The sequence below is a fragment of the Petaurus breviceps genome, unplaced genomic scaffold, assembly GCF_028583685.1.
Source record: "Petaurus breviceps papuanus isolate PSGF00001 unplaced genomic scaffold, PetGlider_PUasm1.0 138, whole genome shotgun sequence".
Taxonomy (NCBI): Eukaryota; Metazoa; Chordata; class Mammalia; order Diprotodontia; family Petauridae; genus Petaurus; species Petaurus breviceps.
This window is the reverse complement of record NW_027185694.1, coordinates 9,816,391-9,840,843: the sequence shown is the minus strand read 5'-3', so window position 1 is coordinate 9,840,843 and position 24,453 is coordinate 9,816,391. Positions and strand designations below refer to the sequence as shown.

General features: G+C 37.5%; 1 protein-coding gene across 1 annotated transcript in view; it reads right to left on the bottom strand.

Moving 5' to 3' along the window:
- Window positions 1-24,453, bottom strand: part of LOC138175180 (guanine nucleotide-binding protein subunit alpha-14) — a 271,864-nt gene that overhangs the window by 5,341 nt on the left and 242,070 nt on the right. The window contains exons 3-6 of the mRNA XM_069105596.1: window positions 21,050-21,204; window positions 8,117-8,245; window positions 5,087-5,216; window positions 329-482 (exon numbers count right to left, since the gene is read on the bottom strand). Coding sequence (XP_068961697.1) covers window positions 329-482; window positions 5,087-5,216; window positions 8,117-8,245; window positions 21,050-21,204 — 568 coding nt within the window. The remainder of the gene's footprint in view (window positions 1-328; window positions 483-5,086; window positions 5,217-8,116; window positions 8,246-21,049; window positions 21,205-24,453) is intronic.

The window sequence follows — 24,453 nt, the reverse complement described above, 5'->3', positions numbered from 1 at the left end:
GATTTGGAGTTAGAGAACCCTGCTCAAATTACCCTTCTGCTACTTCTAACGGTATGACCTTGAGCAGCTCATTTCATTTGGTGCTCGCTTTCATCACCTGAAAGATCCCTTTCAATTTTAGATCTAAGGTCCTATTTTTTTAAGACTCTAAATGATAAAGAAGCCACACAATCCGGCAGTAAGCTACCTGCCCCTTTCCCCCTCCCACACACACACAGGGAGACAGATGGAAGGAAAGATAATGTTACACATTAAAATGCAATCGGCAAGCTGGGTTGATGCACTTATTTTATAGCATGAATTCTTGTATAGGGTCATAGATTCTTACCTGTGTACTCTGGGAAATAGCTGATAAGATGGGAGTACATGATTTTCTCCTCTAAAAGATCTTTTTTGTTTAAGAACAAAATCACTGATGAGTTCAGAAACCAGGGGTAAGTAATGATGGTTTTAAATAAGGCTTTGCTCTCTTCCATGCGATTCTGTGAAGAAAATAGAGACCTTGGTATTAAGCTTAAGAAAAAAGGAACAATATTGAATTGCCACACCACACACGTTTCCATCTCCCCAAGTAAACCAACAACCATTCGAGTGCCACCACTCGCAATCGTGAGGTCTTGGGGTCACTGCCAAATACACATAAAGAACATTTACTATCGTCTCTATTCCGAAGGTTAAACAAAAAGGAGAAGCAAAGAAGGTTAAAAAAAAAAGTAGGCCATTATCTCATATCTCCACAAGGCTTGTTTTTCCTCATTTTCCTCTGCCATCCCCTTCACCCCTCTCTTTAACCCCTCTCACTACCTTGCCCTTTCCTGTCTTTATACCATGAACTTAAGTCTAAGAAAACTGAAGAGTTTGTACACCTCTGCATTTGACAGAAGTATTCGGTGTTCTTTCACATAATAATTATTGTGTTTGTTATGAGAAATCAATAGAATCCCAATTATAGTCAGCCGTTTCAGCTGGCAAGATCATTTAGGTCTATGAACATGTCAAATGCATATGTTATGCACATGTATCAACCAATCAGGCTTTTATTACACACCTACTTACTATGTGCCAGGCACTGTGCTGGATATCTAGCTGGGGGTGTAATCACAAAGAATCAACAATGCCTACTCACAAGGAGCTTACCTTCTGTTGTAGGATACAGTTACATGTGTCAGCATTTACAGACTAAATGCCAATTAGTTAAATACAAAGTAACTAGTAAGAGTACTAGCAGTGGGAAGGAGGAGCACAGATGGGATCAGAAAAAGACGGTAGAAATGTAGAAAACAGACAAAGAGGACCATGAAAGTTGTTTTCCAGGTGGTGTAGTAATTTATCAATGCTAAACAATGAAAGAGATAGATCTCTCAAAAGCTCATAGTCTACGCCATGGGAAATGGCCGGATCCATTCTAAAAGAAAGATAAAAATGAGCCATCTTTATGGTGATCAACTGAACTTAAAACAACTTTGCTTTCTTCTGTATTTTTCCACGGAAAGGAAGGAGCTTGGAACTTGGGAAAAAAATTTAGAGCAAATTGTTACAGCTGGGCAGACCCATTGACTGGGGTGTTGGGGGGCACGTACACAGAGGTGAGAAGTGGGGGGAGAAAGGGGAGATGTTACTATTCAATAGCAGCTAACTCGTCTCTACTTCCACTCTCTTCCCTTTAATATCAGACCTGAGATTTAAAATTCATCACCTGAAATTGTAGCCTTCCTTTGGCTTGTAGAGGTATATTGTGCATTGGGGAGGGTTGCTGTTACATATGTAATGTTACAGAGAGAACATAGGTTGATAAATGATTCAAAGGATTAGCATTTTACCCAACATCTCCCCATTTGAGGCCTCTAAAAATGAGTTAGGAAATACCTTTGCACTTCCTAACATCAAAACTTAAACAGTTATCTTAAGAACAAATACCTTTAAAGAAGTTTAATACTTAGTTTCTGCAGAAAAACCAAGCAACTTCAAAGAGCAAGAAGGGGACTTTTGAAAATGAGGCTTGAAACAGGTTCATCATGTTTAGGGTTTAGTTTAAGTAGAATGAAGAAAAGCTCTTACTCTTTAAACAAATAAAACTAAACTGGGATACTAATTGGTTTAAAAGGTTTTTGGAAAGAAATTTAATCAATGGCAAAAACTTGGCCTTGTGTGTGAAGGTTCTACCACTCTAAATAAAGCTTGCAGAGATTCATGGAGGTGTAGGATTGGAGATGGGTAGGGCTGTACCATATAGAACAGCAGCCATTTTCCCTCAACATGGTGATTATGTGACAGTGTCATATGCATGGCATGACAAAACACAGATGTGACAATTGTGGTAGATGGATCACATAGGTGTGGCATGATGCTAACATGGCATGGTGTATGTAACACATATCACACAGCATATCATCATATAATAACATCATTGCATATAAAGAACATAACATGTAACAGCACAGTGTATAACACAACCCAATGTACCCTGATAGGGGAGGGCAAAAGCCCTTCACACAGTCTTAAGGCCTCTTATTGTGAGTGCTGAACATTTATTACCTATAAGTCTCCTTTTGCCTTAGCTCAGCTTTGATGATATCAGGGCTATCATACTTCAGGCCACCACTTTGCAAGGATATTTTCAAATGATACAAGACTCACAAGGGAAAAACAGATTAGGAATACAACTGAGACCATGTGACAAAATGGATGGCATTTCAGACTTGGAGTCAGGAAGACCAGGGTTCAAATCCTACTATGGACAGTAGCTAAGTGACAAGGCAAATCACAGCCTTTTTGAGTCTTAATTCCCTTATCTATAGAATGGAGAAATAACAATATTGTTGTACCTGTCTCAAAGGATAATTGTAAAGCTTAAAGGAGAAAATTTATTTAAATATTTTGTAAATTTTAAAGCCCAATATCAATGTCATTCTTTGAGAGGTATTTTGGTTAATGCTCTGAGGACTAAGGGAAAGAGGAAGAACATTAAGAAGACCTATGAATTTGACAGAAAAATCTACACTGGAAAAAGGGATTACAATGAATCCCAGGAATGCTTTCCCATGAATGAGCACAAAATGGCAAAACATCTTTAAGCCTTACTTCAGGAGAATTGAGAGGTATGGGTGTGGTGGTGTCAGAGAGCAACTAGGAACTAAGAAGACCCACTGGAGTCTCTTCTTTGAGGGTCTAGCTATACCCCAGAGCAGATCTAACCTCCCTGGGGCAGAGCTAAAACAGTCTCCATATTTATAGTGATAATATTTTCCAGGCAAAAAATCAAGACAAGTTTTGACAAAGGATATCTGTTTTGCAAAATTTTGCTTAAAATATATTTCATTTCACTTCTGGGGGCAGAGCCAAAATGGCAGAATAAAGAAAGCATTCAGCTGAGTTCTCCCAACATTCCCCTCTAAACAACTTTAAAATAACACTTCAAATATAATTCTGGAGTGGCAGAGTAAACAAAACATCAGAATGATGCCCAAGACAACACAGAAGATTGTGGGAAAAAAGATATTTGTGAATGGGGAAGGTGGGTAGCCCAGAGGCCAGGTGGATAAAAAAATTACAGGACTAAGTGGAAGTGGCAGCAGGAGAAGATCCAGGAGCTCTCAAGACAAAGATAGTAAGATAGCAAATGGTCAAAAAGAGATCACAAAGGATAGCACTAGAAACAGGACCAGACCTATTCGGCAACTCCAATGCCTATACCCACTTCCATAGTTTAAAGAGAACTTTTAGTCAAGAGGGAATGGGAGCCTGAAAAGGCAGTATCACTTCTGGGCCAAAGGGATGAGGGACTTTGAAGAATAGTATAATTTCTGGTCCAAAGTGGGGCAAAGGGGGTGTGGGTGTGCAAGGAGCAGTATCAGTTACAATTCCAAGGAATCAGGGGCCCTTCCTTGGTAAGGACTAGCGTGCAGACCAAGAAAGCAGTGACCATACCTCTCCCCAGATCACACCACCTTGGAAGCACCAAAAACTTCCAAACCCCTAGAGCTAGCTCTGAAAACAGCAGTGTAAAAGAGCCTAAAGTTTGAGACTGTGCCAATTCCCACTCCCAGCCCCTTGCTAGGTCCAAGTAGAGAAATAGCATGGGAAAATGAGCAACAGAAAAGAACCTGATGATAAAAAGCTACTGTGGTGACAAAGAAAATAAAGACATAAACTGAGAAAAAGACAATCAAGTCAAAACAGCTCCAAGCAAAACCTCAAAGAAAAATGTGAATTGGAAAAAAACTCCAACAAGAAATCCTAGAAGACCTAAAATATGAGCTTAAAACAAATAAGAGGGATAGATGAAAATTTAGGTATAGAAATGAAATAAAAGGAGAAAATTACTCAAAGAATTAACATCTTAGTAAAAGAGGCACAAAAAATACTAAAGAAAAACAATACCTTAAAGAATAGAATTGACCACATAGAAAAAGGGCACAAAAATTCACTGGTGAAAACAACTACTTACAAAGAAAAATTGAACAAATAGAAAAAGAGGTATAAAATCTCACTGAAGAAGATAATTACTTCAAAATTAGAATTGGGCAAGTGGAAGCTAATGACTGCATGAGACATCAAGAAACAATAAATCAAAAGAATAATTTTTTAAATATAAATTATCTCACTGGGAAAAAGCTGACCTGGAAAATAGATCTAAGAGAGATAAGTATCATGAGGGAGAGAGAGAATTTGGAATTCAAAATTTGAAAAAAGAATTGTTAAAAAAATTATACATATAATCGGGAAATAAGAAATAGGTAGAAATAATTTTTCAGAGTATATTTTATTTAATTGAAATCAGGACTATTCTGCAAAATCTGAGACATATATTCACTATATGTCAGCTCCTATCACCAACAGAAATTGTCCCAGATTTAGGATACAGTTCTACTGCCTCTTCTAAGAAAAAGAACATGAGTTAGGAGTACCTTCATATCTGCATCTTAGAACTGTTTCGTGTGTGTGTGTGTGGGGGATTGTTTGAATAAATTTAAGTTTATCCTAAATTATTAAACCCAAGAAATTGAGTCTATCACCAGGATAAATCCGTTTTTCACTTACTTTAGGGGAGATTTTCAAAGTCACTTTAGTTTTCTGTCTAGCTTACCTCATTGTCACACTCAGCCAGGACTTGATCATATTCACTCAGAGCTACTAAAAAAATGATGGAGGTGACACTTTCAAAACAGTGGATCCATTTCCGTCTCTCAGACCTCTGGCCTCCAACATCCACCATCCTGCCCAGTAGAAAGAGGGAACATGACTCTGAGATTACACAGCTCTTTATTCTTTACAGAAAAGTCTTTGTTTACTGGAGAAGATATCTGAATGCCTCCTTCAACAAGATTTCTGTAATTTTAATCCTAGATGGTGCCCTACAAGCAGTTCTGCCCTTGCACATGACCACAGCCCCACTATCAACTCCAAAGTGACTGAGCTATATATACTGAATTTCAGTTTAGGAACCTTAGATACTCAGTTTCAGAACATAGAGTCTCAAGAGTTGGAAAGGACCTCTGAAGCCTTCTAGTCTACCAATATATGACCGAGAATCTTTTGTAGAACATCCCCCCAAAGTTGTCATCCAGACTCTGCTTGAAGACTTCCTGTGAGGGGAAAGTACTATCTAGGTGAGCTTTTGTTCTATCTACCTCAGTACCAATCCGCCACTTCACTTCTCACTCATCAGCTCCAAACTATGCAGTCTCCTCTCTTGCTAAGATCTCTACTTCTTCCCCACAGGAACCTTGGATTCCACCCCTGGAACCTGGGCTCCAATGCTAACCTACCTTATTTTGCTCAGAATTAGGTATTATCTTCCCCTACTCATTGCCTTAAGGAGATAAGCTTCTATTCTCTGCTATTCTAATTTACTTATGGTATCGCCCTTCATGGCGAAATAATGTACTCATTAGACCTTATCAAATATACATATGTGTTTATGTATATACATATACTCATATATATGATAAGGTCAAAATGGATACATGATTTAGCCATGAAGGGTGATACTATAAGTAAATCAGGAGAGCATGGAATAGTTTACCAGTCAGATCTATGGATAAGGGAAGAATTTATGACAAAAGATATTAGAGGGTATTACAAAATTTAAAATCGATAATTTTGAATACATTAAATTGTATGAGGTCAGTTCAAGGAACTTAGTATGTTTCACCTGAAGGACAGAAAATTTAGGAGGGGCATAATAGTTATAGTCAAATATTTAAAACTATAATGCAGAAGAGGAATTAAACTTGTTTTCCTTCGTTTGAGGGCAGAACTGAGAGTATTTGATAGAATTGAGGAGATAAAAGTTTCTGTTTGATTCTTAACAATCAGAATTGTCCCAAATGAAATGAACTGCCATGGAAGACAATAGGATCCCCCTCTCTAGAGGTGTTCAAGCAGAGACTGAACGAACACATCAATGATATCAGAAAGAGGATTCCATTCAAGCCCAGGCTAAACTTTGATGGATCATAGATTCAGAGCCAGAAGAGACATCAAAAAACATCTAGTTCAATGTCATTTTACATATAAGGAAATGGCTGGTCCAGGGAAGTACAATAATTTACCCAACATCACAGGTAGTAATTGTAAAAAGTGAGATTTGAAATCAGGTCCATCTCCAGAGCCAGTGTTCTTCCCAGTGGACCATGCTGCCTTCCCAATGGACAAAGCCTTTTAAGGCTTCTTATGACCTTTCCACCTCTGTGATTCTATAATCCTTCCATGTGACAGCCCTTCTTCCAGCATCCTATGTTTATACACTTAACCCCACTCATACTCAGGTCAAGTTGTTCATTTTCCTACCTTTCCTCACCAAGTGGTGATTGTTGTTCCTGGGGAAGAAGTATTACAACTGGTGGCATTCTAAGCCCTAAAAGTTGTTTTCCAGAAGTATAAAATGCATCAAAATTTGGCATTGATTTCACTCACATTTACCAGTATAATGGCTTCCATTCCACCTATTCTTCCCTTCTCCTATTCATTCATTCATTAAGTATTAACTGCTTATTACATGCCCAGCATTATGGTGGACACTAATAAGTCCCTGGCTCAATTACCTTGCTAGATAAGCTAGGGAAACAGGTAAACATATGAAAGAAGAGGGTTTTATGAAAGAGAGCCAGGGGTCATAATGTGTTCCCCAAAGATGCTGGACAAATGTAGTTTTGTAACCAAAACAACAAAATATTGAATATTGTCAAGAACGTGGAGATGAAACAGAAAACATGATCCTACCCCAGTACAAAAATATAGTACATTTAAACTTGGAATACTGAATAAAGTTCTGATTACAGGTTCATAATTTGGAGCTGGAAGGGCCCAGAGGTCATCTAGTCCAACAATCTCATTTTACAAATTAAGGGAATTGAGGCCAAGGAAAGTTTTGATTTGCAAAGGCAAGTGATTTGCCCAAGGTCACAGAGGTAGTGTCAGAGGCAGGATTTGAACAAGAATTCTCTGCCTCTAGAGATAGTATCCAGTGCCTCAAATTTTGTTCTTGGAATAGCTCAACTGTGAAAAGAAGAAAAACCAGCAAAATTTAAAGCGGGAGGGAGGGGGGAGAATAATGAAGTATGTTAGAAAGGAATTTTGTCTTTTCCCTAAATGATTAAAAGCATCAGTTGTCAAAACAGTCAATTAAGTAGTCAAAGAAATAACAGCATCTAGTACATGAACAGCCAATAGAATTTAAGGAAAAGGGAATGTAGCTCTGTAACAACAATGAAAAAGTATTTCTATTTCTCAGGGACTTTTCTTTTTTCCCAAGTCCTGCCTCTTTTTGGAATTATCCTATGGCAGATCTCCCAATTCCTACTTCCTTGGTTGGTGGGGGGACTAGGGGACAATATGATATAGTGGAAAGGACATTGGGTGTGGAATCAGGAAGTCTTAGCTTCAAATCCCACCTCAAATAAATAGAAAATGAGGGGGATAGACATTACAGCCTTCCAAACACCTTTCCTGCTTTAAATCTATGATCCTATGATGCTGTAAATACTATCCTAAGGCCATAAAGCACTTTAGGGAGCATTAATGAGTTTCATGTTCTTGGGCACCATTTAAAAAAAAGCACCAGTGACATTTACAGATTCTTAACAGGCTACTCAGATAAAGGTCACCGTCTTACCGAAAGATGATATTTTCTAAATCAAAAGGATATTCAATAATTCCAGTTGTAGGCACTCGGACACGGAGAACATCTTGTTGTGTTGGCACAAATGATGGCATGGCAATTCGATCAATATCACTCAGGTAACTGCAAGGTCAAATAAAAGTGAGTTGAAATATATTTTCAAGGAACACCCTATTGTCAAAGCAAGCTGTCTTCCAAATAGACAAATACATTCTTCTATAAAAGCATAATGCTAAGCAACATGCATTATCTTTGAACTCCACCCTCCAAATGACTTTCTGGAAAAAGATGAGATAGATACTACCTTCAAGGGAACCTGCAAATTATTCAGTTTATTCTCTCTGGATCCTAGGTAGATAACTATGCAATTTTAACTACCATTAATTAAGTGACTACTACCATATTTGTCTGAATTGAGGTCTCATTCCTCAATGGGGTGGGGTTAGGGTAGGAAGGCGAGCAGGTAGATTTTTGCTTTTATATACTTTTATACATTTTTTGCTTATATATACACACATACATATTTATATATAATATATACAAATGTATACATATATGTATATATTATATGTACATATTTTAGATACATACACATGTGGTAGGGGTGTTTGTGTTTGTCTTATTTGACACTGAGTCTTTTACCTCTCTATTAGGAAGTGGGAAGCATGTTTCATCATTAGTCCTCTGCAATCATGGTTGTTCATTATAGTGATCAGAGTTCCCAATTCCTCCAAAGTTTTTTATCTCACTGTATTGTTGTTATTGTATAAAGTGTTCTCTATTCACTTTACTCTGCATCAGTTCATATAATTCTTGGGTTTCTCTAAAATGATCCCACTCATTTCTTTTCTTTTTTTTTTCTTTTTGCTTTTTGGAGGGCAACTGGGGTTAAGTGACTTGCCCAAGGTCACACAGCTAGTTTTTGTGTGTGTGTGTGTGTGTTAAGTGTCTGAGGCCAGATTTGAACTCAGGTCCTCCTGACTCCAGGGCCGGTGACTCTATTCATTGTGCCACCTAGCCGCCCCATCACTCATTATTTCTAAAAGCATAATAATAATATTCCATCATAGTCACAGTCATTTCCCAATTTATGGGTGTCACCTGAGATTCCCATTCTTTGCTACCTCAAAAAGAGTCATAAATATTGATAATCCTTTATTTACTTAAGACTAATGCCTTCCTTAATCTACCCTCTATATAAATTCTTCTGCTCTCTTCTCTTCCTATTTCTCTATTAAGTGAAATGTATTTCTATATGTAACTCTATATGTTTTCTTCCCTGCTTTCAAGAGTTCAGATGAAAGTAAGGCTCAAGTGTCTTATGTTCCCTCCAACCTCCTCCTTCTGATTTGTAGAGATGTCTACTTGCACAATAATAATGTGCAATGCTTTTCCCTTTTCCCCCCTCTTTCCTTTTTTTATCTTAAGATCATGAAGACATAAAACCACCCCCTGGCTTTCTGTCTAACTAGACTCCTTCTATGTCTCCTGGCAATGATAGAGTTCAGAGAGAACAATATATTATCATCTCCTTATATTTGAATGCAAGTTTATCCTTGTTTAGTTCCTAATGATTATTCATTAGTGTTTACCTTTTCATATTTCTCCTAATTCCTGTGTTTGAATGTCAAAGTTTCTACACAGCTCTGGCCTTTTCTTCAGCTATGTTTGGAAGTCCTCGATTTAATTAAAGATCCATTTAATCTTCTGTAGGATTATACTCCATTTTTCTGGGTAAGTTGTTCTTGGCTATAAGCCTATATCCTTTGCCTTCTGGAATATTGTATTCCAAGTTCTCCTCTTCTTCACAGTGATAGGTGCTAAATAATGTGTAATCTTGACTATGACTCCTTGGTACTTGAATTATTTCTTTCTGGTTGCTTGCAGTATCTTTCTTTGACCTTGAAGCTCTGGATTTTAACTATAATGTTCCTTAGAGTTTTCATTTTGGGTTTTCTTTTTCAGGAGGTAACCAATAAATTCTATTTTCACTTTTGTTCTAAGAAATACAGGCAACTTTCCTGTTTTATGGGATCTTACATTTTCTGAATCTCTCAGTCAAATATGTAACAGCAAAAATTGACTTTTCATTGAAAACAAGTTGTGAAAACCTGCCTGTTACCTTCTAATTTTTTTCAATAAGGATACCATCAACATTTTGTACATTATTCTCATAAATATTTTTAAAGTTGAGAAAGCAAGCATATAGCTGAAAAGTTACTGGTGTAATTTCAATCATCTTTTGAATATTAGCATTATCTATGATGTTTTCCATTCTTTTTGTATCTTCTTCATCCTGAGATAGCTTATAAAATGAGCTTTCGAGATTATGTCACCTTCCTTGTTTTATTCCATTTGCTTTTCCTGAATTTATCTCTTTAACTGCCATCTCAACTTATATATATAACACATTGGGGACTAAAGTGTTAACTTCCAAATGCAGGTGGTTCCATTATAACTTATAATGAAAATATTAAATTATGTGCATTCCACTTTTCGTTTGTTGGCTCTGAGCCAATTCCATTTTTGGACATGTTTTGTATGCTATGGCTTGGCTGAGTCTCATGAAAAGTTTTCATTAGCCTTGTTTGCTTCAATGGACTTTCATTTTATGAGATAATGTTGAGAGGAAAGAAGTTCAAGGAAATAATGAAATTCTTCAAGACTGTTGGTTACACTGAAGTATCTGACAAGACTGGAAAGACAAGTCAAGTGAAATTGGAGCAAGAGCAATGGACTTAGCATCATATAAGGAGGAGAGGAGGAATCATAGGCCATAATGAAGCTAAATAACAGATTCAGGGAAGTAAGGTGGAAGGAGAGAAATTTATTTTCAGAGACTAGTACTTAAGTGTTTTGAATCCTGAAGGCGGGACAGTCCTAGGTGAAAGTGAGGTTTAATATATATATGGCCATGCTACTGTCAAATTGAAATGGGGGAAGAGATGAGAAAGATGAAGTTAGGGGCATTATTAAGGTCATCAACATAATATTAACCTAACTTCAACTCTCTGGGTATGAGATCCGTTTCCTCTGTAATATAGGGTTGGACTAGGTAGACTCTTAGGTACCTTCTATCTAAAACATTCTATGGGCATAGAATTTCTTTTTTCCTCCTTGGCACTTCTCACTTGTTCTTCAAGTAGCATACTTTGGCTGGGTAGTGTGATAGCTCAAAAGGAAATAAAATGTTTGTGAGTAGGGTGTTGTTTTTTTTTACACTCCTTTTGGCTGCCCAGGACACTCAGTCACACCTGGTTTCACATATGCTCTCTCCTCCTCTTTCCTTTCCCTCTCCTACACTCCATCATCCACAACTTTCATAACATGCATAAATTTCCATATAAACAATAATGGATAGGCTTTACCCTCTCTTGGCTCATGTACACACAAAACAAAGCCTCTGGGGACCAAAAAAAAGTACAAAGTGCCCACATGTAGACACACAAGGAAAATCCAAAGTGACTTTCCAGCTAAACACATTACAAATTTTAAAAGAACAGTGAAACAAATATTCAAAACCCATCATTTGAATTACTGACTTTGGTGTCTTAACTCCTGACTTCAAAATATAATTAATTTACTGTGTGGTAAAATTGGAGAATATATTTCCTCCATCTGGAAAGTCCCCTTTAACAAGAAAAATGGAGAAATCATGCTTTAACTCCTGGATCTAATAAAGATTAGTGTGTGAAATATGAGTCACTGCTACAAATCTGGTCTTTCCTTCTTTCTTCTCTATACAACATATCCAAAATGGGACAAAATGAGACATGATGATGAGAAATGTTCTGATCTTATTGTATAGTTAATGAGAGTCCTCTTGCTACCCTCCCCATTTCTTCCCCACTTTACTTCTGTTGGTGAAATGGTACCTGTACTAAAGTGTTCCCACTGGATTTGTTGATTGTTTAAAAAACAGCCTGCCATATTTTTAGCAGTTGAGAAAATGTCAATCAACTCTTAACTTGTCAGCATCCCAGTATTAACTTACCCAGAAGTTTTATATATACATATACACACACATGCATACATGTGTGTATATATTTTATACTATATTTATATACACATATTTTATATGTGTGTGTATATATTTCATATATGTGTATGTATTTATATATTTGTATATATATATATATGTATGTATATATACATAAATTGGACCCAGAATGTGAGAATGGTTGAAAGTTGTATCATGGTTGTTTTTAAATTTTTTTAATATTACTTATTTTTAACATTCCTTTGAAAAATTTTCAGTCCCAATTTTTTGCCCTCCTTTCAAGCTCTTTTCCACCAACTGATAAGACAAGCAATACAATATACACTAGACATATAAAATCATGCAAAACATGTTTCCATTGCCATGTTGCAAAATTTTTTTTAAATCACACAAGAATAAGAAAGTGAATAAATGCTTCAATCTGAATTCAGAGTTCATTGATTCTCTCTATAAAAATGGGTGCACTTTTCATCATAAGTTCTTTGGAGTTGGCGTAGATCACTGGATTGATCAGGTTAGTGAAGTCTTTCACAGTTGACCATCATTACAATATTGCTGTTACTGTGTACGTACAATGTTCTCCAGGTTCTGCTCACTTCACTTTGCATCAATTCACATAAATTTTCCCAGGTTTTTTTTTTAAACTATCCTGTTCATCAGTTCTTTTTAGCACAATAGTATTCAGTCAGAATCATACCTCTTCAGCCATTTTCCAACTGATGGTCATCTCTTGAATTTCCAATTCTTTGCCACCACAAAGAGTTGATATGTATGTATATGTATTTGTACTATGGGTCCTTTTCCTTTTATCTTTTTTGGGATACAGATTTAGTAGCAGTATTTCTGGATCAAAAAGTATTAACAGTTTTGTAGTTCTTTGAGTATACTTTCAAATTGCTCTACAGAATGGTTGGACCAGTTCCCAACTCCAAAAATGCATCAGTGTCTCTATTTTTCCATGTCCCCTCCAACATTTGTGATTTTCCTTTTCTATCTTGTTAGCCATTCTGATAGGTGTGAAATAGTGCCTCAGAGTTCTTTTAATTTGCATTTATCTAATTATTAGTGATTTAGAGCATATTTTCATATGACTACAGATAGTTTTTATTTCTTCATCTGAAAACTACCTGTTCATATCCTCCGACCATGTAAGATTTGAGGAATGGTTCTTATTTTATAACTTTTTCTCATTTCCCTATATATTTGAGAAATGAGACCTTTATCAGAGAAACCTGCTATAAAAATTCCACATCACCACCACCTCCCATTTCCTGCTTTTCTTCTAATTTTGGCAGCATTGATTTTTGTTTGTGCAAAACCTTTTTTATTTCATATAGTCAGAATTATCCATTTTACCCTCTATGATTCTCTGTATCTCTTGTTTTTTTATCCACAGATCTGACAGGTGGTTTTTTCCATCCTCCTTCAATTTATTACATCATCATTTATATTTAATTCATATATCAATTTTGACTTTATCTTGACATACAGTATGGGATCCTGGTCTATGCATATTTTCTGCCAGATCGCTTTCCAGTTTTCCCAGAAATTTTTGTCAGTGAATTCTTGTGCAAAATTTCGGATCTTTGGGCTTATCAAAATCTAGATTACTGGTTGTTTACTACCATATATTGCATACCTAATCTAGTCTAGTGTCCAACCATACTATTTCTTATTCATTACCTCATTTTTTTATGATTGGTGTTTTGTAGTATAGTTTTGAAATCTGGTACTGCTAAGGCTGCCTTCGTTCACTCTTCCCCCATTGATTCCCTTGATATTCTTGACCTTTTGTTTTTTCAGATGAACTTAATTATTAGTTTTTCTAGATCTATAAAATAATTCTTTGGTAGTTTGATTGATATGGCACTGAATAAGTAAATCAGTATAAATGGAATCATCATTATTATCACATTAGCTTGGCCTCCTCACGAGCAAGTAATATTTCTCTAAGTGTGAAGACCTGTCTTTATTTGTACAAAAAATATTTTCTAATTGTGGTCATATAATTCCTGTGTGTATACTGCCAAGTAGACTCCCAGACATTTTATATTATCTGTAGTTATTTTAAATATAATTTTCTTTCTATTTCTTTCTGCTGGACTTTGTGGGTAATATATAGAAAAGTGGATAATTTATGTGACTCTATCTTGAATACTACCAATTTAGGCTTGATGTGAAGAAAACATTTCCTAACAATTAGAACTCTCCAAGAGTAGAAGACCCTGCCCAGGGCAGATTTCCCCTCCCAAGAGATCTTCAAGTGAAACTTATGGCCATTGTTTAGGGAGATTTTAGAGGAGTGTTACTACAATCCCTTCAAAATTTGAACATCTGTTAATCTGTAATTTCAGTTGTTTGGAGATGCCAGATTAAATAACTTCCCTGTTTGGAGGATGGATTAGATCAGTGGTTCTAAAAGTATCCCTGGGATTCCTAGGGGTCTCTGAAACTATTTCAGGCAAACCACAAAATCACAACTATTTTCATGATAATACTAATATGTTCTATTTTATGATGCAGTAAATAACAATAGCTGTAATTCACATAAACCGAAGCTCTTGGGTGGGAAGGGCTCTCAGTGTATAAAAGGGTCTGGAGACCAAAACGCTTAAAAATGGCTAGATTAAATTCTAATAATGATTTTCCCTGATAAAGGCCATAGATGATCCTTACTTTCCTCTTAAGTGACTTCTCTAGTCTGAGTCTGCAGTGATTTTCACAGAAGTTCTGATTTGCTTCTTTGGAAATGTCTCTATACCAAAAGAAAAACTCTAAGCCCTAGAGCTAGAAAAGAATTGAACAGTGAACTAGGCAATAGTCAAAGTTCAAATTGCAGTTTTAATGGGCTGGACATCCTTAAAGACATTTCCTCTGATTCCCTTAGGCCACCAAATATTCCCTTAGGCCACTCTCCTCTCCGTTGAGGCTTCATGCCTCTGTTCTAGTCCAGAAGTCTATTGGTCTGTTTTTTCATTTCCCATTCCTACCTTAATATGGTCTTCTCCCTTATGTGTGTTTTTTTGCCCTGGTTTCTTTTTGATTATGCTACCAGGATTGGATGGAGGCTTAATTATAAAACAAAAATCTGCCTGTAAAAACTACCCCAAGGAGAGCTCATTAAAGAGGAAAAGAACAGTGCTCCAATTTACTTCCTCTTTCATTGCCTTGTCTAGGAAAAAAGCGAAGGTCCTCAGAACCAGATTCAGTTCATTAAGGAAATGAACAGGTTTTTTTGGTCAGAGGGTGTAGAGGGAAGGATGTTAGGTTAATCATCCCTGGATAAATCTCTCTCCTGTCAGCCTATGATGCTACATATTTCATTCCCAGGAACAAAAGTTCTGAATAAAATATTCCTTTCTCTAGGTCAGACCTGGCACTTTCCAGAGAGCTGGGGAAGCACTTCCTATCAAGATTATAGAGGCAAAGGAGGATCTTGATAATGAGATACTAAAGGCAATGAAGTCACTTTATAATGCCAGTTTGGGGGCGGCTGTACTCACGCCTTGCAGGTTAACCACAGGGCACCAGATCACTGCTTTACCAGATAGTTCTGACTGGGAAACCTGACTAGGATATCAGTGTTCTAACACATTTTTTAGCTATCTGAAATGGAATTCTGTTTTCTTTTAGATGGAATAAGAGAGAAAGATTAAAATGATTGCAACAGGGACATTATATAAAACCTTCCTGGCCATAAAAATTAAGAAATTAGTTACTCACGCTAAGGAGTTTCCTTTAGAGAAAGTGTTATTAATATGGGGTCTAAAATTTTTAAAAATATTTCGATAGCTGCAATTAAATTTAATTGATTTCCTTTGTAATTCTATGTATTTTATTTTATGCATATAAAACATTATTCCTTAAAGGGGTTTATAGGTTTCACCAGACTGCCAAAGTGGGTCTAGGACACACAAAAAAGGTCAAGAATTCCCATCTTAGAGAATTAAAAGAACAAAATAAGACAATCTAACTTTCTGGTATGGTTTAAGTGTCTAGTCCTATCCAATGGCAGGAGATTCTCTAAGTGATTTGTTAAATTCCCTTCTAGCATTAGGAATACATGATTTGGACTTGTAACCTGAGTGATTTAGAGCACACTGTGAGATGCCTAATAATAGGCTTTCAAGAAATATATTCTACTTAAAATTTCTCTACATTTTTGAAAAGAGTCAAGCTCTTCCGAAAAAGGAGGAAACTGGCTCCTTTGAGGAGGAAGCAGGTGTTTTGGGGAAGAAGGAAATGAACTCCAAGAAATACTAATATGTTCTATAGCTTATAGATCATCCAGGGAGGATCAAAAGATGAAATAAGGTGGGGGGGGGTGATGAGTACTTCCTCTGGGGGAGTATTCAGGTGGCCATTTGTTGATTCAAAATCAACAACAGGGAGATCTGCTGGTTCCTGTGGCTGCATGTAGTATAAATGAGAGGCCAAAACAAGTAATAGTGTCATTGGATTATACTATATGCCACCTGGGCAGGAAAAAAAATTAAATGAGGACTATGAGAAACTGGTTCAAAGCTTAGTGTGGAGATAGGATATTTTAGTGATAGGAGACTTTAATTATCTAGACTTCTTCCAGAGCTCTCTCACTTTGACATCAGCAATAAAACTAATATTTTCTCAGCTTGCCATAATAATAATTACATTCTTCAAAACATTGAGTAAACAACAAAGGGAATGGCTATTTTGAACCTGATCTCTACTAAAAAGGAGGAACTGATTTCTGGAGGTGGAAATGAAGGTATCTTTGAGAGAATCAACCACTCCATCTTAGAATTCGTCATAGAGAAAAGGGAAAATCTGGTATGTACCCTAGATTTTATGAGACCAGATTACAGAGTTCAGAAAATAAAAAGGTATGGACTACATGGACTAAAATTATACAGGGGTGGGTCAGCTTATGACAGGTGAGAGGATTCCAGAAACCAAATTATGAAGATACAAACAAAAATAACTCTGATGAGGAAGAAAGGAATCAAATATCTAAGAAGTTTGATGTGGATGGGTAAAGGAAAATTAGAATTTTTGAAGGGGCTTTGTAAATACAAGTACAGTACACTATTGATGGAGAGCTGTGAATTATTCCATCTAGTATGGATATGTCTCCAAAGTCACAAAACTGTGCATAGCCATTGCCTTGGAGGCACCTCCATAAGCTTATACCCTAAAGAGATAAAATGAAAAAAGATGAAAAGCACCAATATGTGCAAAATATTCATAGTAGCTCTTTTTGCAGTTCCAAAAATACAGGAAACTAAGAGAATGCCTATCTAGTGAGAAATAGCTAAAATATGTCATATGAACAAATACAGCATGATAATACAATGCAATGTTAGGCAGCTAAGTGGCACAATGGATAGTGTGCTAGGTCTGGTGTGAAGAAGACCTAAGTTCAAGCCCAGTTTCAGATATTTCTCAGCTGTGTAACCCCAGGCAAGACATTAAACTACATCTGCCTCAGTTTCTTCAACAGCAGGGAAAACAACATTGTTGTGAGGATCAAATAAGATATTTCTAAAGTTCTTGGTATGGTACCTGGCACATAAGTGCGTAATAAATTCTTGTTCCATCCCTCCTCATTATTGAAAAATGAGTAAATGGTTTCAGGGAAAACTGAGACTTCCATGAACTAATCATAGATGAAATGAGGAGAGCTAGAACAGCATATATGACTGTATAACATCATAAAGACAATACTATGAAGACAACTTTAAAACACTTGAGAATCGACAAGTGCAATGATAAACCACAATTACAGAGGACATAATATATATTACAGAGGACAGATGATGATGCATCCTGCCCACATCTTGTCAGAGAGGTGATCAACCAAAGATACACAATGAGATACACATTTTTGAACATGGACAAAGCAGGAATTTACCTTTACTTGATTGTATGTAGAAGCACATACACATACAAATGTGCATATATGTATTCATATATATGCATGTTTTCATGAAGAAGGTTTTATTGTTGTTCAATTGGGGGAGTGAACGTTGAACAGAGAGAATTTGATAGTTGTCAACTGAAAAAAAATTGAACAAAAAATAGCCAATATAGATGTACAGGTACCTGACCAAATTAGATTTTAGAAAGATATGTTCAAAAGATGAAAATAAAGTTAGTTTCTGTCCAAGGATACTTAATGGAGGATGAATACAATGATCATGTAAGAAAAATATCCAGAGCACTAATGCTCAGAATGGGCCAAGGCTGGGGAGAAATGCTAAGGATAACAGAAAAGTTTTAAAATTATTTTGGGGAGAAAAAGGAGGCTAACTAAGGAGAAACAGATGATAGCAGGCAACAGAGAGTAAAACCACTCAAATCCTATTTTACTTCTATTTTTGCACCTAAGGTTGTGTCTTTTGTCTAGAAAAGCTAGAACAAAGTATGTCATGCTAATCAAATTTGCTGATAAAACAAGAATGGGAAATAGCATGTTATAAAAGGGAAAAGCACTGGCTTTGGAGGCAGAGGATCAGAATTAAGCTTTCTGTTTTATAATGCTTACTAACTGTGTGATTTTGGGCATATCACTTCATTTTCCTGGACCTCAGTTCTCTTATCTGTAAAATGTAGGAATTGGATGAAATGGCTTCTGAGGGCTCTCTCAGCTTGATATCTCTATAGCATATAGAAAGATAGAGTCCAAAGAGATCTTGAAAGGCTAATAAAAATGAAATATAAAGTCTTATGCTTAAGTCAAAACAAAACAATCCTCAAGACATAGAGGAGGCATTGCTAGACAGCAGGTTATCCGAAAACACAGGGGCTTTAGTAATCGGCAAGCTCATTATGTTTACAATGTGATGTAATAGCCAAGAAAGCACATTCAATCTTAGGTTTCATTAAAAGAAACTCAGCATCCAGTACTAGGAAGGTGATAGCTCCATCATGCTTTTTTCTTGGTGGACTACACCTCGAGGCTTGGGTTCCAGGAAGTTGGGGGGCCTTGAGATTAGGCCTTTCAAGGCTCAGGTGAAAGAATGGGAACAAGAGAGTCGTGTGATATTTGTTTTTTTCTTGGCTCCAGAAGAAAGAATTATATATATATGTATATATATATAATATATATCATATAGATAGATAAAAAGATATATATGTATATATATATATATATCTTTTTTCCTTAACAATTAGATACAATGTGTTGCTCCAGAAAATAGTCATGGGGGGGGTCTTTCTCATTGGAGGTCTTCAAGAAAAGACTGCATGATCACTTGTCAGGTATGTTTGTAGAGATGATTTTGGTTGAAGTATAGGTTGGACAGGATGATATCAGAGACCACTTCCAACTCAGTCTCATCGAGCAATTTGTTTCTTTCCCACTAGAGGGCACCACCAGACCAGCAAAGATAAACCCAATATCCTCAGACCTGGAAAACAGCTTTCTTTTGTGAGGTTGTAGGGTTCTCTCTTCTTTGGCATATGGGGGTAAAAGGCAATTTGCCACAGTACGGAAGGCAGGGTAGTTGTGCTGTGAGAGCAGGGAGGTAGGTAGGTAGCTACTGCTGCTGCTGCTAATAGCTTTAACCGGGACATGAGCTCCTCTCCTAATTTGAGGCTGCCTATAAGCAATTTAAAACAGCTAAAATAGGAGTCCTCTGGGCTTGAGTTCCTTAAATGACCCTGATAATGGGACTGTAGATTTGAGTGTGATAGCAGGAGGGAAAGCAAGGTGGCCAGGCTGTGCCTCCTCCTGGCGGAAAGGTGCAGCCCTGGGGAACATGGTTAACTGAGTGTGTGTCACTGGAAAAGCTCTCATGTACCTGTACATTATGCTGCTTGGAGTCAGAGGTGAGAATGTTACAGGTTACCAGTGGCCTCATACTTTACCAAACCTTCTGACCATCTCCTGTTTTCTTGGGGGACTGCACAGGACCCCAGAAGTTAGTAGTCATAGGGCCTAATTTGAGGCAGGAATTTGAATATGAAGAGTTTCTATATTAGCGGAGTAAAAGTAGAATGGAGAAAAGTGGTAGCGGTAGGTGTTACCTACCACCCAGGGGAACAAGCAAGGCCCTTCTTTAACTTTGACGATGATGATAAAACAAAAATAATTACCAACGTCTTCTTTTAAATGAGTTAAGTCTATTGATCATAATTCAGGTACGATACTTTAAGTCGATGAATGATCTGCTAATAGCTACAAGACTGAAAGAAATGGAAGTTTTGGCTGTTGATGGAGTAGGAGAAGAGGGAAGGTATAATTTATGTCACAGAACACTGCGGCAGTAGGAAGGGCTGGGTATCTTTAGGGCTGCTTCCTAAAGCTGAGATGAAGTTACCCTTTGTCTCAGGCTGTTGCAGACAGTGAGGAGTCAGACTATTAGTCTATAGAGAAATGGTTGTTTTTTATCTTTCACTCTCAAAGAGGACCTTGACCTCAGGAAGGTGACGCCATGACTTGCAAGTGAATTGGATTTAAATGAAGAAGGGCTGTGCAAACTCACCAGCCTCACTTTCTCTTCTGGAGCCAGATATGTGGGCCCAGTGGCAAGATATAAATCAGGATGACTGGAGATAACTCCAAGGGATGATTGCAAGATAACCTTGCAACTGTTTCTGTTTTGCCCAGGCTGATTATTGTTGTTGCTGTCTTTGACTAGGTAAAAGAGACCCCTTTTTGTCTTATTTCAAACTAGCCTTAATCATTGAATGGGTGTTGCCTCAGTCAAACTGAGACCTGGGAAAGACCTATAAAGAGGACCTATGTAAAAGACGGCTCAGAAGGGTAAGTGGAATGTTGATGCGAATAAAATTCCCTCATTTATGGTCAGCAAGCTTACTCAAAAATCATAGTTGCGACAACCCTCTCTATGCTGAAAGTCATTTTCCCTTCTAGGCTGCCAATGCCTGCTTTGGGATCCTGGGGACAACTCTAGTTAACTACACAAAAAATGTATCATTCTTACTATTTAGCTGAGTCCGAGAGTTGGTATTCTCTTCTTCGATCATAACACTCCTGGATTCCAGGGTCCTCCCAGAGTTTTTTGATTGCTTCCACTTGTTTCCTGGGCAACATGGACACTTTGTCTACTTCCACTTCTCTAATCATCTGAGCATTTTCCTAATCAAAAGGGGAAAGAAATCATTAAAGGGGCGAAATCTAACTCGGAAATGCTCTGGTACGACCTATGGAAATAGAGCCATCTTTGTAGAAGTTAGAGAGCAACTTTGTACAGGGGAAAGAGGGCTTGGTTTAGAGCCAAAGTACCTGTGTCCAAATTCCATTCCCCACCACCATCATTCATTAGCTGTGTGACCCTGATAGAAGTGACATCACCATTCTGGATCTCAGTTTCCTTATCTGTAAAATGAAGAAACAGACTGGGTGATCTCAAAGTTCCCTTGAAACTTCAAATCTTGAAGTCTTAGGAGAGCTCAGTTAGGCAATAAGCGATCCTTGAGTAGGGGAAACATGCTCTTCCTTGATAATTAAGACACAAGACAAGACAAGCTGGCTTAGTGTCAAGCAGAGAGGAGGGGACTACGCTCATCTACCCAGTGAGATAGTCACACATTAACCCTACCAGTCATCTTCAGTTCCTGGGAGTGTGCTAATGTCAATTAACACCTTCTTCTATGAAAATATGACATGCCCACACATACAAGGGAAGAACAAGAAAGAATGGCACCCTGACTTCACCACCCTCCCTTCTAGCAACTCCCCTTCCTACCCCCTAGAGCATTGAGTCTAAATATCATCTCATGATAAAGTGAGGCATGTGTATACACATTATAGTCAATGGTTGGTTTCATCAGCTCCTATGAGTTGAATTACTATCTAGGTCTATGCAGGTGGCTCTTTACATCTCCATTTCCAGTCTTTGTCTTTCATCTGAGCTCCAGTGCCATATCACCAGCCGGCAACTGGACATTACAAACTGGATGTCCCATACACAGAGCAGAAATTCTGAAACTCCACATGTCCAAAACAGAACTCGTGTCCCCTGCCACCCCAAACCTACCTACTCATGAGTACCACTATCCTTCCAGGCTCACAGTCTTGTATCATTCTACTCAACTCCTCCCTCACTCTGCCTTCTTTCCTTCAGCCAGGTACAACCATGTCACTCCCCTAGGCAATAAGCTTCTCTCTTGCTTTTTAGATAAAACATAAACTCCTTTACTTTACAATTCCCTTCATAATCTTACCCCAACTTTTTCTTTTTCAACTTGATTACACATTACTCCTCTTTCTCTATGGTCCAGCTAAACAGTGAATAGAGACCCAAGTCTGGAGTCAGGAAGACCCGAGTTCAAATCTGGATTCAGACACTAGCTGTGTGGGGAAGGTATTTAACTTCAGTTTGCTTTAGTTTCCTTAACTGTACAATGAGGCTAATAACAGCACATATCTCTCATGGTTGTTATGAGGATTAAATGAAATAATAATTGTAAAGCACTTAATACAGTGTCTGGCACATAATAAGTGCTGTATAAATGTTAGATATTATTATTATATGAAATAATATTCATGAAGTACTTAGCACAGTGCCTGGGATATAGCAGGTGCTATAGAAATCCTCCTTCCTTCCTCTTCTCACACATGGCTCTCAATTGCCTGGCTCTATGACTTTGTACTGGTTAACCCTCAATTTACTTCCTCTTCACCTCTGACTTATTTCCTTCAAGACTCAGATCAAATATGATTTTCTAGGTGAGATCTTTCCTGCTCTTCCCACCCCCCAGTTTCTAGTACTCTTTCCCCAAATCACCTTTTTGGGTTTTTTTCACATATATATTCTTACTTATATGTGAACCAATTCATCTGATAGAATATAAGTCCTCAGAGGTCAGGGGCTATTTGACTTTTATTCCCAGAGCCCAGCCCAGAAATTGTAACATAGTAGACATTCCTATAGGAGATTCATCAGTATATGTGCACATTCATATATGTCTGTGTGATGATTAGATGATAAAGAAGACTTTTGTCTGGCTCTTTCAAGAAAACACTGTTGTGGGATGGCTATGTTGTGCAGTGAATAGAGCACCGGTCCTGGAGTCAGGAAGACCTGAGTTCAAATCTGGCCTCGACACTTAACACAAAACTAGCCATGTGAACTTGAGCAAGTCACTTAATCCCAATTGCCCTACTTTGCCCCCTCCAAAAAGCAAAAAGAAAAATCTAAACAACAACAACATAGCTCTAGAATCCTATTAATATAGTAAGTGGGAAAAAGGAGAAAAGATCTTCATTTCTATAGTATCTGACAGATTAATAACAATAGCTGACATTTTTACATGAGCTTATAAAGCACCTTATAGACAGTATCTCACTTGATTCTCACAGTCACAACCTAAGGTACAAGTATTATTATTCCCCCACTTTACGAGAAGTTAAGTGACTTACCCAAGGTATATACTACAGTCAATCTGACCTGTATCCTACATTCCATCTCCTGCTCCCATCACTTTTTATGGTCTATTTCCCAGCCTTGGGATGGTCTTCCTCTCCATCCTCACCAAATTCTCTAGTTCCTTTCAAGGTTCATTTGAACTAATTGTTCTTTTAAGACACCTTTCTTGATTCCCTCAATTATTAGTTCCCCTAAACTCCCATCATTTTCTATTTTGTACATATCCTATATTTAGTTATCCCTAGCAGGCACACAATCTTCTTGAGAGTGCGAACTGTCTCACTAACACCCAGCCCCGTTCCTGATGCATAGTAATAAACTAATAAATGTTTGTCAATCGATTGGCTGCGCATAAGCAATTAAAAGGAGCCCAGATGGGACCTGAACCCAGTCTCTTGATTCTAAGCCTGTTAGTGCTAATGCTTTTTATACAGAAGGTTCCCCAGGACTTTAGCCAGGTATGCCTCTCTGACTTTACTAAAGTGGAGATTCCAAGAGAGATCCCAGGGCTAACAAAAGTGAAGTGAATGCTATCCATAATATGAATGGAAGAAGGCTAGAATTTTGAGGAGAGTACATTCATATCTTGGAGAAGCAGGCAGGATCTGAGGCAGAAACAGATTCTGAACAAGTGATGTCTCCTAAGTGGGGCAAAGATGGTTTGTTTCTACAACCTAGATGCATTTATAGAATTTATTCTTTTCCCACCTGTAGTAAAGTAGCTTTGGCACCACTATGGAAGACTGGCCCAAGAAGAGTATGCAGCTATTTGGAAAGGACTAGGGGGAAAGCTGCAGGGCTGTGAGGTGGTACAGTGGATAGACAGAGCATTGGTCCTGGCATCAGGGAGACCTGAGTTCAAATATGGCCTCAGATACTTACTAGCTGTGTGACCCAGGGCAAGTCACTTAACCCTGTTTGCCTTAGTTTCCTCATCTATAAAATGAACTGTACAA